Source organism: Schistocerca serialis, chromosome 1 (assembly GCF_023864345.2).
Source record: "Schistocerca serialis cubense isolate TAMUIC-IGC-003099 chromosome 1, iqSchSeri2.2, whole genome shotgun sequence".
In the NCBI taxonomy this organism is placed as follows: Eukaryota; Metazoa; Arthropoda; class Insecta; order Orthoptera; family Acrididae; genus Schistocerca; species Schistocerca serialis.
Genome location: NC_064638.1, coordinates 1,174,405,747 through 1,174,424,647, shown reverse-complemented (window position 1 = coordinate 1,174,424,647; position 18,901 = coordinate 1,174,405,747). Strand labels below are relative to the sequence as shown.

The following is an 18,901-nucleotide window of genomic DNA, read 5'->3' as shown; positions in this document are numbered from 1 at the left end:
ATAACATTTCTGGTGTTTGAACTGTACCCATTTCTGAATTGTACTCCACTTTATTGGATATGGATGTACCGTGTAACATTGGTATTGTGCAATCATTTCCTATTACTGGAAATTTAATTCAGTGGTTACTTCCACAATAAATATACGATAAAATACAGCTCATTCCTACTTGTTATTGGTACGATATGCTGCAACTTCTCGAAAAAGTCTCTTTGTGCTTGTTGTAATGCTACGAGACTTTTCTGTGGGCTTACTAATGTTGAACTCAAGTGCCCATGATCAGCATGGTGTATTGGCTCATGTAATGTCTCTACCTCTACTCTTGCGTCGTCTAATGTGTTCCCTAGAGTGCGTATTGATGCGGCTACCAGCATTTTATCATATACACCACTTAAATGAATAGTTTAGATCAACAAGCACAGTACCAGCCATGCGTAGGTCTCTAGAAGAGCGTAGCGTTCCAAAGGACTGGAAAAGGGCACAGATCATCCCCGTTTTCAAGAAGGGACGTCGAACAGATGTGCAAAACTATAGACCTATATCTCTAACGTCGATCAGTTGTAGAATTTTGGAACACCTATTATGTTCGAGTATAATGATTTTTCTGGAGACTAGAAATCTACTCTGTAGGAATCAGCATGGGTTTCGAAAAAGACGGTCGTGTGAAACCCAGCTCGCGCTATTCGACCACGAGGCTCAGAGGGCCATAGACACGGGTTAACAGGTAGATGCCGTGTTTCTTGACTTCCGCAAGGCGTTCGATACAGTTCCCCACAGTCGTTTAATGCACAAAGTAAGAGCATATTGACTATCAGACCAATTGTGTGACTGGATTGAAGAGTTCCTAGATAACAGAACGCAGCATGTAATTCTCAATGGAGAGAAATCTTCCGAAGTAAGAGTGATTTCAGGTGTGCCGCAGGGGAGTGTCATAGGACCGTTGCTATTCACAATATACATAAATGACCTTGTGGATGACATCGGAAATTCACTGAGGCTTTTTGCAGATGATGCTGTGGTGTATCGAGAGGTTGTAACAATGGAAAATTGTGCTGAAATGCAGGAGGATCTGCAGCGAATTGACGCATGGTGCAGGGAATGGCAATTGAATCTCAACGTAGACAAGTGTAATGTGCTGCGAATACATAGAAAGAAAGATCCTTTATCATTTAGCTACAATATAGCAGGTCAGCAACTGGAAGCAGTTAATTCCATAAACTATCTGGGAGTACGCATTAGGAGTGATTTAAAATGGAATGGTCATATAAAGTTGATCGTTGGTAAAGCAGATGCCAGACTGAGATTCATTGGAAGAATCCAAAGGAAATGCAATCCGAAAACAAAGGAAGTAGGTTACAGTACGCTTGTTCGCGCACTGCTTGAATACTGCTCAGCAGTGTGGTATCCGTACCAGATAGGGTTGATAGAAGAGATAGAGAAGATCCAACGGAGAGCAGCGCGCTTCGTTACAGGATCATTTAGTAATCGCGAAAGCGTTACGGAGATGACAGATAAACTCCAGTGGAAGACTCTGCAGGAGAGACGCTCAGTAGCTCAGTACGGGCTTTTGTTAAAGTTTCGAGAACATACCTTCACCGAAGAGTCAAAAATGGTTCAAATGGCTCTGAGCACTATGGGACTTAACAGCTAAGGTCATCAGTCCCCTAGATCTTAGAACTACTTAAACCTAACTAACCTAAGGACATCACACAACAACCAGTCATCACGAGGCAGAGAAAATCCCTGACCCCGCCGGGAATCGAACCCGGGAACCCGGACGCGGGACGCGAGAACGCTACCGCACGACCACGAGCTGCGGACACCGAAGAGTCAAGCAGTATTTTGCTCCCTCCTACGTATATCTCGCGAAGATACCATGAGGATAAAATCAGAGAGATTAGAGCCCACACAGAAGCATACCGACAATCCTTCTTTCCACGAACAATACGAGACTGGAATAGAAGGGAGAACCGATAGAGGTACTCAAGGTACCCTCCACCACACACGGTCAGGTGGCTTGCGGAGTATGGATGTAGATGTAGATGTAGATGTAGATGCGTGTAGTGCCGCAGAGCTGAACTCCACTGACGAACTTCATGCTGTGTCACACGAACTACTACTGATGGGAGACCTGATGAACTGCCAGCAGCAGTGCAGTAGCAGGTACTGTACCCTCCGAGTGTGGGATGGAAGACGACAACCAGGGTTCCTGGCGTATCGCCGTCCGGTATGCCAAAGCGCATTCAGGTGACGGGCCTACCAGTCCTGCAGTACTGGGTTCAACGCCTGCCGCCTACACCACACTGCGGTTGGGGCCGTCCAGTGAAGAACAGGCACGAAGTGGGGGTCGAGTACACTCCCTCAGCCGGTAGCAGCTATCCATACTCCACGAGGCTGGGCTGTGCGTCCGTACTGACGCAAGAGGAACGACGTCTCGCTAGTACACAACGACAAGGACTGGCGCAGCGTCCGACACTGAGAGTCTGTCCGTGACCATGACAGGAGGAAACTACGGCCAAAAGTGCACCATCCTTTCTAAAAGTTGCAAAAATAAATGATTCAGTGAATACTCATGTTTTCTTAGCGCCACGAGCGCTTCCAGACGATTCCTGACATCGTGCAGAGACGTCATACGCCCTGCCCCTCTGTAGAAGCCGATCAGCAGATCTGTTTCCAATAGAGCACAAGTGAGACATCATCAGACAACAACACCAGCGTCATCCACAAACAGGAATAACCGTTTCTGCATTGACCGACCAAGTGCAGAATGCATGGAACCCCATCCCACAAACTGACAACAAAAAAAAGTTCAAATGTGTGTGAAATCTTATGGAACTTAACTGCTAAGGTCGTTAGTCCCTAAGGTTACACACTACTTAACCTAAATCATCCTAAGGAGAAACACACACGCCCACGCCCGAGGGAGGACTCGAACCTCCGCCGGGACCCGCCGCACAGTCCAAGACTGCAGCGCCTTAGAAACTGGCAATACAATGCATGTACGTTTGTATGTTTGCAATCAACACTCTGTTGGTTACATCAGTTATTAATATACCGGCACTTCACATCTGTAACGGCTTATCTCGTGCTTACATTAACCTGCGATCTTGCAATGTTAATGACTTAGGTATATTACCTAGACAAATTTATTCCCGAAATTTCATTACTCTACGTTACTTACTTCATGGTGTTGCGATTTTTCCCCATCACTGTTGGAAAATAATGTTAGTGCATCTGGAAGACGACACCGATTTTAATCCAATGACAGAATATGCCACCTGGGATATAGTAGATGCACTGACAATGGTTTCGACGTCGTCCGGCAACAGATAATGCAGTGGCATAGTTACCAGAGTGCCATCTGTGTCTGCCGTTTAATAAGAACACTGACAGCCAGAAGGCTCAGTATGGTGTAGGCGTGTGAGATAAGCATACAACCATGCCACCGAGACGCACTCGTGCTTCCTACAGCCAAATGAGCAAATTTGAAAGTGGTCAAATTTTGGCCTTCCGAGTGGCGTGATGCTCCTTTCGGAGTATTACCACCGAAGTTGGACGACGCTAGCATCAGTGGTCACATGAACATACTCACATCCGTAGATGAGATTATGGCGTCCACGTGGCACAGACGCCTGACGTGATCGTCACATTGTAAGGTCAGCAGTGACAGATCATACAGCTACAACAGCACAGATAAGAGGGCTTGTCAACACGAACTGTGGCGAACCGATTATCAGCAGCGGGACTACGGGCATGCACAGGTCTAGCACGTCTTCCACTCACGCCACAGCATCAATGTCAGAGGATCAAAATGGTTCAAATGGCTCTGAGCACTATGGGACTTAACTGCTGAGGTCATCAGTCCCCTAGACTTACACCTAACTAACCTAAGGACATCACACACATCCATGCCCGTAGCAGGATTCGAACCTGCGACCGTAGCAGCAGCACGGTTCCAGAGTGTAGCGCCTAGAACCGCTCGGCTACCCCGGCCGGCTCAGAGGATCACTTGGAAGGTAGAATGGCGCGCCGTGGCCTCAATCCCAGTTAGACAGGCGTGGCTTGTGGACAAAAGGGTTCTCAGGGGTGTACTTGTGAAATTATAGACTGTGTGTTTACATGAAGTTTTGTTAGAAACAACCTAACCTGAGTTTCTGTCCGATTATTTCGTCCCAGAAGAATCCATTTTACTTCCGAATTGTGTGGATGAGGAAAATGTGATTCAAGCTAGTCACTAAATCATGTAAATCACACACAGTTCTGTTACTGAACCCGTAAACACTGTAGGATTACATTATACATCTGTTCACGTATACCTGTAATCATTAACAAGCAAGTTATTGCTCGTGAAAGTTTGGTAACATGACTCCCACTACGATGTAAACATAACCTGAATTGCTGTCACATTCCATTTGCCCTCGTCGCGAAGCATAGACCATTAGTGAAAAAACAGCTTTAATTCTTTAATCTATTGGTCGGTGTCCACAAATTAATGGCGGATGCCGTGATTTACGCACGCGACCGTATCAAGCATTAAGATCCAACTGTCTTTGAAGATAAAAGTGCATACGCGCTTGTAACACTTCCCCTCAAAAGGCACACAAAACATACACAACTGAGGCAGAGTAGTTTTAAAGATAGAGATAGTTTAAGTAAAAGAAAAATACTTATATCTAATGGTGGATCAACAAAACTACACTGAAAGTTAATAGTTCACACCAAGAAATTTAATTTACGTATCAAAAGATAAGAAAGCAAATAGTTTTATAATGAAAACTATAATGAGACCTCCAAGGCTATTTTCTGTCGCTATGGAGAGCCTTTAAATGTCAAATGACAACTAATTTAAATTAGACTGTAATTCTTAATGTCCGTTATTATTTATATATTTATTTACATTTTTTAGGCACATAGAGGATCACATAAAGCAAATAATGACCTTTGTCTTATTCTTCTTGTTCTTCCAGAACTGTTTCATCATCTCGCTATTCTTAGCTTGACGTTCATCTGATCACTTTCTTCCAGGTACCTTGGGTTTGTCGTCTCTTGAAATTTATGTCTGAAGACGTTTCAATCTTCGCTGTCTCTCAGTGACATTTTGGAATTTTTTAAATCAATTTGGATCTGTTTTATCCAGACCGTTATCTCTGTAAGTACGTCAAAATTTTCTTTGCTAGTCGGTTGCCATCTAGTCTCATGATGTGTCAGTAGGATTTCAGTCGTCGTTTAAGGAAATCGGTTTCGATGTTGGAATATTTTTCTGTGACTGTGTGTGATTGTAGACGACGTCCTTCGTCTGTGGGTTCTGGGTGAAGGATTTTACGAATGATTTTCTTTAAGACTTTTTGATATTTTCGAAGTCTCCTTTGTAATTAATGTTTAGTGTCTCGCTGGCGTAGAGTGTTTCAGGTTTGGTAACTGTCGTGTAGTGTCGAACTTTCGTGCTGATGTTTATGCATTTTTTATTGTTTTTTGTGCTAATCTTTCTGTACCTATAGTCTCAATAATTTCTTCTAAGTACTTGAAGTGTTTAACCTTGTTTAATGTGCCATATTTTGTGATTACATTTTGTTTTTTGATGTGTTTTGTAGCCATGAATTCGATTTTAGAAAAAGAAATTTGTTCAACTTTCTCAGCACAATCTTTGAGGGCTTCAATCTGATGGAGTGCTGTTTGTTCATCACCAGAAAGGATCGTGAGGTCATCAGCGAAGGCTAGGCTTGTGACGTCAATGTTATCCTTTTCTTTTCCTAGCCTGATGGGTCTCCAGATGTTTCGATTTTTCAGTTCTTGTTTCCATTATTTGGTGATTTTGTCTAAAAAGATGTTGAGAAGTAGTGGGGAGAGGCCATCGCCCTGCCGGGCGCCAGTCCGGATGGAAAAAGGTTGTGAGATTTCCCCTTTGAATTTGACTTTGGAAGTTGTGTCTGTTAGGGTTTGTTGGATGAGCCGTTGTGTTTTTGGATCCATATTGTTTTCTTCGAGTATATTAAACGGGGATTGTCGGTCGACAGATTCGTAAGCTTCCTTGAAGTCGACAAATGTGTAAATCGTTGGGAGAATTCGTATAGCTCGAATTTTCATCGTAGACTTCAGGTTGAAAATTTGTTCGGTGCCTGACGTGCGTGTTCCGAACCCTGCTTGATATTCACCTACTATTAGGGTTTCGAGTTGTTCCTGTGCGCGCAGTAAGAGGCAAGCGGAGAGGACTTTGTAAGGAATGGAAAGGAGGGAGATTCCTCTGTAGCTATTCACATCAGATTTGTCTTCTTTTTTTGCGAAGTGGTGAGATGAGAGCGCATTTCCAGTCGTCTGGGAGATCATCACTTCGCCATATGTCTTGAATGTGCCTGTCTGATTTTCTGTAATAATCGTATTCCGAGATTTTTCAGTAGTTGTGCGGTGATTCCATCTTCTCCTGATGTCTTTCCGTTTTTCAGTTTTGTGATGTGGTGTCGAATTTCTTCTTGTGTCGGTGGATCGCTGTCGTGTTTCGTGTGACTTGGGGTGTGTGTGTGTGGGAATCTTTCGGATGGTTCAGGGCAATTAAGAAGGTAGGAGAAGTAGTGTGCCAGTTCTTTGTAGTTTTCTTGGTTGGTGAGTGCGAGTTCACCGTCTTTTTTCTTGAAGGTCAAATTTTGTGGTGTGTAACCTTTAATTCTGTTAGCGAAAGCTCTATATAAATTTATGCTTCTGTAATTTCTGAAGTTGTCCTCAACTGATTTGAGCTGTTCAGCGATGTAGTTGCGTTTGGTTTTCCTGATGGCTCTGTTTCTCTCTTTGTGGATGTCGAGGAAGTGTTGTAGGGTTTCCGGCGATTTGTTGCTGTTATATTTTTGAAAGGCGATTCGGCGATTGATGATGGCTTGGTCGCAGCTGGAATCCCACCATAGGTGTTTTGGCTTTTTCTTAAGGGTTATTAATTAGTCGGCTTTTCTGATTATTTTGCTACAAAAGTCGGTCCAGTTGTTTGTCGGTTTTTTCCATTCTTCTGTGACCTTTATTTCTTGAATTCTAGATGCATCGAACTTTTGGATATGTGGTTTTTTATGTTGTACTCTCTTCGGAGAAGGGAGGTGGTTGTCCGAGTCGATGTTCGCACCTCTTCTGACTTGAATGTCGTGGATGATTCTGTAGTAGGGGCAGGAGATGGCAACATGGTCGATGTTATACTCAGCAACATGTTGGATTGGGGGTCGTCATGTTTTCTGTTTTTGTGGGTGTTTTCTGAAGTTAGTGGACATAACTTTGAGGCTGAATTGTTGGCATATGTCAGTCAGACGTGTGCCATTAGTGTTAGTGTTTTGTACCGAGTTGAGCGCTAAAGTCTCTCATTAGGATTTTCACGTCGTGTTGCTTAATTTTGGTCATAGTTTTTTCGAGCTTGTTCCAAAATTTTTCGACGGTTTCGGGATTTTCCTTCTTTTCGGTATTGGTGGGCGCATGCGTATTAATGATCGTATATATTTTATTGGCACTCTGAATGCTCATGGTCATGGGTCGGTTGTTGATGGGTGCGATTTCTTTAACAGAGTTGATGGAGGATTTGTGTACAAGAAAGGCCATTCCGAAGATTGGTGCACCTTTCGCGACCTTCTGTTGTGTTTTGCTCTTGATGATGCCGCATTTTTCGTAGTCCATGGTTTTATTGTTAGTGAGTCGTGCTTCTTGAAGAGCAGGTATGAGAATTTTTTTTCTGTCGATTTCTTGAAGAAGATTATGTAATTTTACTGTCTGGATCAGTGTATTGATGTTTAGTGTTCGAATGAAAGTTTCCTGCTTGTAGGGAAGTTACCAGATTTTATCTGCTGTGATTGTCTGGACTCCCTAGACTCCAAAAGTCCAGTTGCCGTCTGTCGATAGATGGATTGTGTACCACCTGGGGTAAAGCTGAATTAGCTTGCACAGTTAATGATTGCTTGTGTTTTACTGGTTTGGTCTGGTCAATACCAGAACCGGATAGGACAAAAGGTAGTTGAGGCCTTTGAAACATATTTTCAGCCGGGCTCACAGATGCTGACCAGCGTACCGGTGATTTTCACTCAGACGTGTCTGAATTTTGAATTGCGTTGGTATTTGGTCCGCCCCGAGTATTTTATTTCCTCGGTACCACTCATATATGGGAGGCTTTCCCCTGTCCGCCACCTAGGATGGAGAATACAACAATCTGAGACGGGATTTATTTATTTTTATTTTTATTATTTATTTATTATTGTCGTGTTAAAATTTAGGGGACTTCTAATATCGAAGATATTAGATGTGAGTCACATCACATATTTCAATACGTTAAATCGTAAGTTTTGAAAATTGGAACACATCACCATAGCACTAGCATAAGGAAAGTCTCTTCCTTTTCCACAGTACCACGGGCTGAGTCCAATTGAGCTGCGCAAAGTGGACCTTCAAATAGTAAACCAAGAGGAATGCGAGGCAGTGTGGAATAACCAGGGCTACGCTGTCCACCCTACGCAGATCTGTACTGCTCGTTTCGAGGATGTAAACTACGACTCCTGTAAAGTAAGTAAATAGCAGGCTGATTGCGAAAAGTATATGTGTGCGAGGAACACACACGAGGTAGCTCGTGGGTCGATGAAGAAATATACCAGCTTGTCTCTGTCGATTGACTTCTTACCATACCGTTGGATTCGGTCACAGCATTTAAACTTAGCGGGAAAAATAGTAATCTATATTCCTCAAACAGATCATTGGTAGTTCAGGAGCTCTGTGGACACTCTTTAACTGGTACCAAGTTGGCAAATGACTCCCTTCTCATTTCAGTGAAGTGGAGACGTGACAGAATGACAGAATCGAGTCCTCATATTTGGACGTGTCTGTGACGACACGGTGTGTGCAAGGAGTGGTGTGTTTCTGGCAGCACGTTTTACATGGCATATGAATAATGGCCGTAAAATAGTCGTAACTGACAAGGAATGAAGGTGTCGCGGCATGTCGTTTCCCAAAACATTTCTGTGATTATATCCAGGTGCTAATATGTTGCGACAAGTGCACTGTCATCGGCCTCCAAAGCGTTCCCCCTGTAGCAGTTAAGACCGCAAAATTTACCTTTCTGCCTGCACGTCAAACAGACCCCTCTACAGGTTCTTTGCTTTCCGTCGAATTATAGACTGTCCAATCCAAGCATCGCCCACGACGTGACGCCCGAGTCATGGTGTGAATTGATGTCAGAGCCTATCCATGTGAAAAATTTCGTTGCTTTCCGTCGAATTATAGACTGTCCAATCCAAGCATCACCCACGACGTGATGCCCCAGTCATGGTGTGAACTGATGGTTAACACCAGCTTGGGAGTCCCCTCCTGGAGTTCCGAATGGGGGACTAGTCCAGAATCTTTTGCCAATGGAGAAATCATCACGACACTTCTTCAGTTATAGGCCCTATATCCTGTGGATACACACTATGTGTCTTCAGTGCAGTGGTTTCCATTGCCCCTCTGCATCCTCACGCCGTTGATCATTCTTCAGTCTTTAGGGGCAATTTCCAACTCCAAGAGCAAGAGAATGGCCTGAACATCTGCCCGCTCCTCTGTCCTCTTTCACAATGTCGTTGGCAGACAGAGGGTGACTTCTTATGCCGGAAGTCTTCGGCCGCCATTTCTGATGATTTTCATTCAATATTTAAGCGGTGGTGGGGTTCGAACTCGGGATCAAAGACGTTTTGATTGCTAATCAAAGATACTACATCTATACCACCGGTGCACTCTTAGTTACTGCTGTTCGTCGTGCGATGTAAATTACTACCACTCAGACATTGAGGTATGACCACAAGTCACGTAAAGCGGGTTATAACCACGAATCGTGTAGACTTTGGGTTGCACATTACCACATAAGGGTACATCTACTTACGTTTCGTTGTTTATGACTCTGTACTTATATATTACGATATTGCAAATTATTTATATACATTTATTCGTTACTTATTCCGTGAGTTCATACTGGATGCTTATTACATCCAACGTAGATATCGACCACCACGTCACGTTAGGAGCTAGAAGGGTACTATGCATCTCTTGTTACAGTGTTCCGCGTTTCTTTCTTTTTATTTTATGTCAACTGAACACGTTAGTGGTGTACATGTTATCAGTATCCTTTACACTACCGATATCCTACTTTGTGCTAGTGGCTCTATATGTATCCTATATCTCGACCTTTAGCTACCGTTTTCTTGTAGGGCCATATCTGTGTATAATTTAATTACACTTACTTTCATATTCTATTGATATCACTATATTAACAATTATTTGCATACACTTATTCATTACTTAATTTATGGTCTTATACTAGTAGCTTATTACACCAAATTTAGACATCGAGCTCATATTACGTTAGCACCTAGACCTTGTATTCTACTGTTGTTTGTCTACTGTACTGTGATTTTTAGTCTATACGGCGTTTTAAAAATGCAATATTTTAGTTCAAATGGCTCTGAGCGCTATGGGACTTAACACCTGAAGTCATCAGTCCCCTAGAACTTAGAACTACTTAAACCTAACTAACCTAAGGACATCACGCACATCCATGTCTGAGGCAGGATTCGAACCTGCGACCGTAGCGGTCGTGCGGTTCCAGAATGTAGCGCCTAGAACCGCTCTGCCACCCCGGCCGGCTAATATTTTAGTTGTTCCCTTTAGTTACCTACATACACCTTGGCACGTACTTCATTTTTTCTATATTCTCAGCATCTAAACCTCGAGTTATCTTCTGTAAGCTTATTCAGTGACGATATGCACTGATGAGCCAAAACACTATGACCACCTGTTTAATACCTTGTTCTTCCATCTTTGGAACGAAATACATCACTGATTCTGGATGTCGCGGATCCGACGATTTAGTGCTCCGTTCGTGGAGGTATCTGACATTAGATGTCTACGCACAAGTCATGTAATTCGCGTAAACAAAGGGCCGCTGATCTGCGTACGTGGAGATGGCATCTGATAGCAACCCAGATGGGTTCTACAGGATTTCCATCAGAAGAATCTGACCGCTGAGACGTCAACGTGAGGTCGCTATAATATTGCTCAAACGACTTTAGCACGGTTCTGGCTCTGAAGCACGGGAAGTTATACTGGTAAAGGATCACCTTCGGGGAAGACATCAAGCTCGAAGGGATGGAGGTGGTTCGCAGCTGTGGCGCGCTGTACGTTTCGAGTCGTCGTTCACCTCGATGACGGCGTTTGTGGAGACGACCAACCACCTAGTGTAGCATAAATGTAATTCGCCCGAAGAGCCGATACGTTTCCATTGATCGGCGTTGAAACTCGATTGTCCGGTGCCCACTGCAATCGTAATTGACGAGTCGTGGGGTCAACGTTTAAACAGATAGTGATGGTCTGCTTCAGAGCTCAATGTTCAACAATGTACGATGAACGGTGTGCTCCGAAACATTTGTGCGTGCACCAGCATTTTGCTCTTTCGGTAGAGGTGCTACAAATCACCACCTCCCCTACTTTACAGAGAAGACAAGCCTCCGAACCCCGCGTTCTGTGAAGAGTTGTGGACGTCCAATCATTTAGCGCCTAGTGGTAGTTTCACTGTCCTTCTACCTCTTTCCGTAGATGCTCACGACGGTAGTACGTGAACACTGGACCAGTTTCGCCATTTTCCATATACTTCTTCACAGGCCCAGCGTAATAATAATCTGCCCTTCGCAAAGCCATTTACCTCAATGAATTTACCAACTTGCAGCCCGTATCTTCGCTAATGTGATCCCCATTCATGCCTGCGCCGCATACATCCTTTTGTCACCGCCTTACATGCTCGCAACACCACTAGTAGCATCTAGCGCCGCGGTTATCAGTGGTCACAATTTTTCGGTTGATTGGTGTATTTCCCACACTGGTCGACAAAAGTTTGTAGTCTACTATACCAGAGGTCTCACTGACCTAGGCACTTCATGCATTATTTAGTTAGAGGCCAAATACTGGACGGAGTTTACTACTGGCATGCTTTTTGTCCGGTTCCCTGTCATGCAAGCATACCGCTGCCACAGCGACACACCACGACCATTCCAGTATCAACAACACCTTCATTCAGTTTGTGTTGAGCACTGCAGTAACATGCCACGTAATGGCATACAACAGTTTGATAGAGTCAGGACAGTAGCTTTACTTTCAGCAACATGTTGCCGATCGGTTACGTGTCACTCAAAGTGGTGCGTCTAAGACGCGGAAAAAATACAGAGATACGGGAAATGTGAACGACATATCTCGCAACGGTCATCACCAATGCAGGATCGTTACCTCTAACTGTCAGCTCGTAGGCGCCCAACATCAACTTGACGAACAGTGGATATTATTTCCCCCGGGCAACAGAGATTCGTATCCCATACCAAACGGAGCGTAGAAGATTGCATCAGGGCGATTTTCATCCCAGAAGACCAATGAGAAGTTTTGCACTGAACCAACGGAACCTAGGCATTCGAAGGGCCTGGGCTCCTGCACATCAACATTGGAGCCTTGCAGAATGGAGTAATGTCATGTTTGCTAACGAGACCAGGACTGGTTTGCGTCTGGACACTAGAAGTGTTCGCGTTTGGAGAAGGGCTAGACGACACCAAGAACCCCGATACGTTCGGGAAGTCTACCCGTTTGCAGGAAGAAGTGTGATGTTGTGGACAGCAATAATGATGGAACAGCAGACCCCTCTAATTTCTCATCTACGACAATTTGATTGGTCTCCGATACTCCAAAAGGCCCTACGGACGTGAAGCCGGTGACAACATCGTCCTAGTCGATGACAATGAAAGACCGCGCCTTATTCTAGCAGTGTCTCGGTACCTTCAAAGACCCAACATCAACCAATGCATTGGCCAGCACAGTCCCCAGACACGAATGCAACTGAGCACGTGGCCATTGCGCAGCGTCCGAATCCACCTGACAATCTTCAGGACATCACTGAATCTGCCAGTGAGGACCGGGACCTCTCACCCCAAGATAAACTTGATGGTCTCCCCACAGCATGCCTCGCAGAGTGGAGGAACTCATCCTTATGTGGGGAGGACATACTCACTATTAAAGAGTTATAATGATCATCATGAGATAAAGATTTTCACTTTTTTGTTTTCAAGATGAAGGAGACAGCCTGCTTTGTTTTGTGATGATTTTTTTGTAACTAACCTAAATCGTTCTTTTTTCAGAAGGAATTATGTTTAATTTTTAATAAGGTATTGTACAAAGCTCAATGGGTGTACTATTAAAAGTCGTTCATGTATATCGCGTTGTTTTGTGCACTCCCTGGAGGCAACTTTTTGCTTGTGCTTTATACGTTACGACTGCATTTCTGTAGTTCGTAATATCTTTCCTTCTGACTTGTGATTCTCACTCGTCTTTCATGTGCTGTGTAGATATAAGCTTGTGCAGTCGGTGCAATATACATGATATTTTATGTAAATGCTGCTGTATTGCTGGCATGCCGATGTATCACTTACTTGCTGTTCATGTAATGATCAGTTCCGGTTTGACACAATATAGTGCACATATGATGGAGATTTATTGATGTGTACTTGCATAAAGTATGTTTTATATATCCATGTTGTTTAAATCTGTACACCAACCTATTATATCTCACCTGTTTATGCTTGTATTCTCGATCGACGTGCGTTACAGATCCGATGACGGCAACTTAGATTTGCCGAAACTGATCATCATAAATAAAATTATAGTTATCGATCCTGGCTGTTGAAGGTTTTGCTTTTGTACTTCATACTATTTTTTATTGATCGTCATCTGGGAAAATGTTGTGTCATGACAGGAAGAATCCGTGCTGAAATATGACATGACTTGTTCTCCATAACTACTAGAGTATTCGTAATTGGATGAGGAAACTGGAGCAACCGAGCAGCATGCTGCTGCCTTTGTAGCGAATCGATCCAGTCAGTACGAGAGTGCTACATTGTCACCTTTGCAAGGAAGAGGACTTTCTTCTTGTGAAACGACGTCCAGTTAGCACTCATTTTGCGTACTATATGATTATTCTCTTGCTTCAATGATACACTTAGAGCAAAGACCACGAAAACAAAATGCAGAAGGGTGCGTCCGGAGATAGACAATTGAAACAGGAAATGGCGAGTTGATTATTTCTGCTCTTCATCAGTTAAACAGACACATTTCGTCGTATACTGTCCAGTCACATTAATGTGTTCACCTGTGAAAAGCCTGCAAGGCTAACTGCTTCGAGACTTACAGGAAGGCAGTCAATCAGGTCCTGGAAGATACCGACAGCGATATGGAGCCGTACTGTCTCCATTGGCGTGTCCGGTTGCACTTGGTTTCTCGGGTGAGGATCCATGACGCGAACAGAACGAACGAAGTTCAAAATGGTTCAAATGGCTCTGAGCACTATGGGACTTAACATCTATGGTCATCAGTCCCCTAGAACTTAGAACTACTTAAACCTAACTACCCTAAGGACATCACACAACACCCAGTCATCACGAGGCAGAGAAAATCCCTGGTCCCGCCGGGAATTGAACCCGGGAACCCGGGCGTGGGAAGCGAGAACGCTACCGCACGACCACGAGCTGCGGACACGAACGAAGTGTCTCGCAGATTCTCGATTAGGTTTTTAATCTGGGACGTTTGGTGGCCGTTGGAGTGCGGTAAACTCATTCTGGTGCTCTTCGAATCGACCACATATACTGCGAGATGTATGGCAGGTTGTATTCTCCTGCTGTTAGATGCAGTCGTGCCGAGGAAAATCGAACTGCATGTAGGGGTAGGCATGGTCCCCAAGGATAGATGTGTTGATCCACTTTGCCTTCAAGAATGACGTGATCACCCAGGGAATGCAACGAAACCATTCCCCAGACCGTAACGCTCCCTCCTCCGCCGTGGTCACTTCTGACGAGTGTTGCGAGTGTTCACTTTCAGACGTTTCATGCTTTAAACGCCAAGGATCATTCGTCCGATTGAGCATAAAAAGTGATTCACCTGGAAAGCACCTGTCACTGCTCAGTGGATGCCCAGATGTCTCAGTGACCTTCAAATTCAAGCCTTCTTCGGCGATGAACAGCAGTCAGGTCTGGTGCATGAAAATGGCTACTGCTGGGGACTCCCGTGCGCAACAACGATTGCTGAATGTTCGTTGAGGAGACACATCTGGTAGCCTCTTGGTCCATCTGTGCTGTCAGTCGTTCCACAGTTGCACTTCTGTTCGCCTGTACACACCTCCCTAGCCTCTTTCATCCATGTCATCTACGGCACGTGGTGCACCACCGTTGCCTCGACGCCAGTCTTGTAGATCGCCATTTTGTCATGCTGAGTATAATCACGGCGCCACGTGAACAGTTTACAAAATTAACCGTCTTAGAAATGCTCCCGCTGTTAGCCCGCAAGACAACGATCGTCTCATTTTGTTGGACATTAGATAAATGCCTTCGTTTCGGCACTACGAAAACGACTGCACTTTTTTCCGCGTCCCATCGACACGCTTTATGTACGCTCCACTTCTAGTGCTGCCATCTGCCGTCTGTGAGTAGTTACTGCGCGACGACGTCGAATATAGGCGGAGGTTACATTAATTTGATTGGGTCGTGTAACATGTGAGGAAGGCTTTAGGGCTTGCAGGTGTTGGACTGAAAAGTTAGGTCTAATTGCATGACCACCTCGTTTCCCCGATTTTACACCTATTATTTTATTATCATGTTTTCTTGTGGGGACAAATCAAAAGCCCCGTTTACCTGACGTCACTTGCCGACTCTCACTTTTCGCCCGGATACTTGCAGGGTCTGGTGAAGTTCATGCAGTTCCTGGTGCACTTAGCAGAGTGTACCAGGATTTTCTACAACGTTCTGAAATTGATGGTCTGCTTTTGATCACCTTCTGTAATGTAGAACGTTGCTGAGTAAGCAGCACATTATCTTTGCTGAACACACTGCGTTTTTGCATAGATTGTCTTTCTAGTTCCTGATATTGCAAACTTTCGTTGGCCCAGGATTACTTTCACGACCACAAGCTCGTGCTCCAAAGTGGTCTACTTCGATCCATATATCGAATATTTCAGTTTTGTGCGCAACATTTTGGAACATCCTGTCTACCTGTGCACAGCTTGAAGGTTTTTTTTTGTTTTTTTGTTTTGGTTTTTTTTTGCTATTGACGACATTTGAATATTAGAATCAAGTTTTTTCACCAAAGGAAGACACTGTTTTATAATTTCTTCAATTATCTAAAGCTTTGTTTCACAATACTTTCTTTTCCTCTCTATGCATTTCTGTAATATCGCTGTGAGCAGCATCATTTGAAAATGGATAAGAAACTAACGTACAATGATGTTAAATATAAAAATATTAAACCAACTGCAAAAAATGAAATACTTCAGTAACAATACAACATTACATACTAGAACAAATATTGTTGTTCGTGTCTCTATGAAGTCCAGAAGTTACAAAATCACAATTAATTTCAGAATGAAATTGATTATTTAAATTCTGTGTTTCATTCGATGTCTTTAATGTTTGTCCATCTTTCATTTCGGAAAACTAGATTAAATCACGTATGTTATATATACGAAATTGTTAAAGATTCTCTTAAAATGTACGATTAATCCTTATACATAACCAGGTTTTTTTCTTGTTACATACTTTCACTCAGTGAAAAGTGTATTTCAGTAGACATTACTGATATGTATTAAAGTAATTAAAAGGCTAACTACTTGAAAGTTAGATTTGCGACTTTTCTTTCCTACGTGGCAGAAAAAAATTTCAAAGTATATAAAATAGAATAAGGATCAGTTGGAGCAAATATCGTAAATTTATTTGAAAATTAGATTTTAGGAGAAGTAAGCTCAAAGTACATTTTAGAAGGCATATCGTACAATGTTTTGAGAAATCCATCGTTTCAAATTATTGTAACAATATTTTGATTAAAACACTGCTAATTATTATCCTCTAAGCTGCATCAGTGCTGACTACTCACTCGCAACTTCCATCACTGCTGGCTGTTCACCTCCAACAGCTAGTCTGATCAGCCACAGAGTCTCTTACACAGTGCACTGAGTACTGTCAGAGTTATTGACGCAGAGCGCAACATAGCGCTGCCAACATACAAACACATAAACAGCCTACTTACAAATGCTCATAACTTTTAAGCTCTCCATTTTAGAGCACATGTTTACTGACTTTTTTCTCGTCTTTTGGCCCATACTGCCACTTCCCAAAATGTGGAAAGCAAAGAGCTTGCTGAGGAAGAGATTTGTTTCACCGTATCGTAGATGAAGAACTGTTCATAGCTCTTAACGTATGCATTTTAGATCCCGTGTTTACTTGACCTTTTTTGTTTCGTCATATCCCTGAATATTGACCATCACTTCTGAAACACCCTGTATTTAAGAATATAAATCGCAGTTCCTTCGACTAGAAAAATATGTGTTATGTTAAGAATAGTCAGAATATAGGTTTTCACTATCTGATTTTCTTGACATACAACAATTAACTTTATTCAATGATTTTTGTAGGGTGACTCAGGTTAGGATCAGAATGAATTGGAGCGAGTATATTAAATTTTATTTGAAAATTGCATTGTAGCAGAAGTAAGCTCAAAATAGATTCCAGAACGTATGTTATACATTGTTTTGATAAAACAATCGTCTAAGATGGAGACTATAATCAGTATCTTGAATGAAGTGCTGATACTATGTATTTAGGGATATGAACTACAGTAGACCCTCATCAGTAATATCTTTCAGTGGAAAAAATTTGTAGTTGTTAAGAATGGTCTGAATATAGCTTTCCATACTCTGTTTTTCTGCGCATACCACAGGTGACTTTATCCAGTGATTTTTGCAGGGTGATTCAGGGGGTCCTCTGCTCTACGAGGGAAAGATTGTGGGGATGGTGTCTTGGAGCTACGAGTGCGCTGCCCCTCCGTACCCCTCTGTCGGCACACGTGTCTCCAGCTACGTGGACTGGATCATGGACAACACCAACGGAACACTGGTGCCGCACTAGCGCCGTTGGATTTGTATTTGCTACATTTTTAAAATATTGATCAAAATTAATTTATTACAATATCTTATCAATGTTAACAACTACGTACAAGTGACAATAAAATTTGTTTATCGGCGATCTTGTACTTCGTATGTAGCAATGAATTAGTCTGACATTCTTTACATTTTAATGCTTGTCATTTAATGCTAATCTTATACAGCAAGGTGAAAACATGCAGTTCTGAGGGTGAATCAGCAAATTTCAGTCAACACCTGGAAAAAAAAAACAAGCTGTTAGCATGAAAAGTGGTGAAGGCGTCAATCCCGCTGAACATACTCACAGCTCACTGCGACACATTTTTCATAACGATGGATGACGTGGCGGAGACCTTGATTGTAGATGCCTGCATTTGAGTTCTGCAGCAAAACGTTCCGCCTCGAAAACCAACTCGTTGTCACTGGGGGAATACCTGCCACACAATCGTTTCTTCGTCTGAGGAGGGAGGATGAACTCACAGGATGCACTTCGCAGAATACAGAAATTTGACGGCCCAGAGAACCATATTGTGTGACTATGCTGCATGTACAATGAGCTGCAACGTTGTCCTCCAACATAGAATCCCCGATAGACAATATTCCTTGATGCCTCCGTCAACGTCTTCATGAGATTTCGATATAATTCTCCTGTTGCGGTTTATAAGCATAATATTATAGCACCAAACCATGAAAGTCCAAAAACACTCAATATCACCAAGCCTGATGATGACTGGGTCAGATCTTTCCTCGGCGGTCATGAATCCAAGTGTTTTACTACTTGCTTTGCTCCTTTGGATCGGTGATATATCATACATCCAGCACTATTCCAACTAAATAAAGCATCTTGAATGTCTCGACTCTCCTGCAACCTTTTCGCTGCTGCCTCGGTTTGGCAGAATTTTTGAATCGGTGTGAGCAATCGCAGAACCA

The 18,901-nt window shown here is 43.1% G+C and overlaps 1 protein-coding gene across 1 annotated transcript in view; it reads left to right on the top strand.

The window, feature by feature from the left end:
• The window catches only part of LOC126456311 (mite allergen Der f 3-like), a 41,516-nt gene extending 23,559 nt beyond the window's left edge, over positions 1 to 17,957 (top strand). Inside the window, exons 5-6 of the mRNA XM_050092065.1 lie at positions 8,362 to 8,517; positions 17,796 to 17,957. Coding sequence (XP_049948022.1) covers positions 8,362 to 8,517; positions 17,796 to 17,957 — 318 coding nt within the window. The remainder of the gene's footprint in view (positions 1 to 8,361; positions 8,518 to 17,795) is intronic.
• Positions 17,958 to 18,901: the final 944 nt, after the last annotated feature.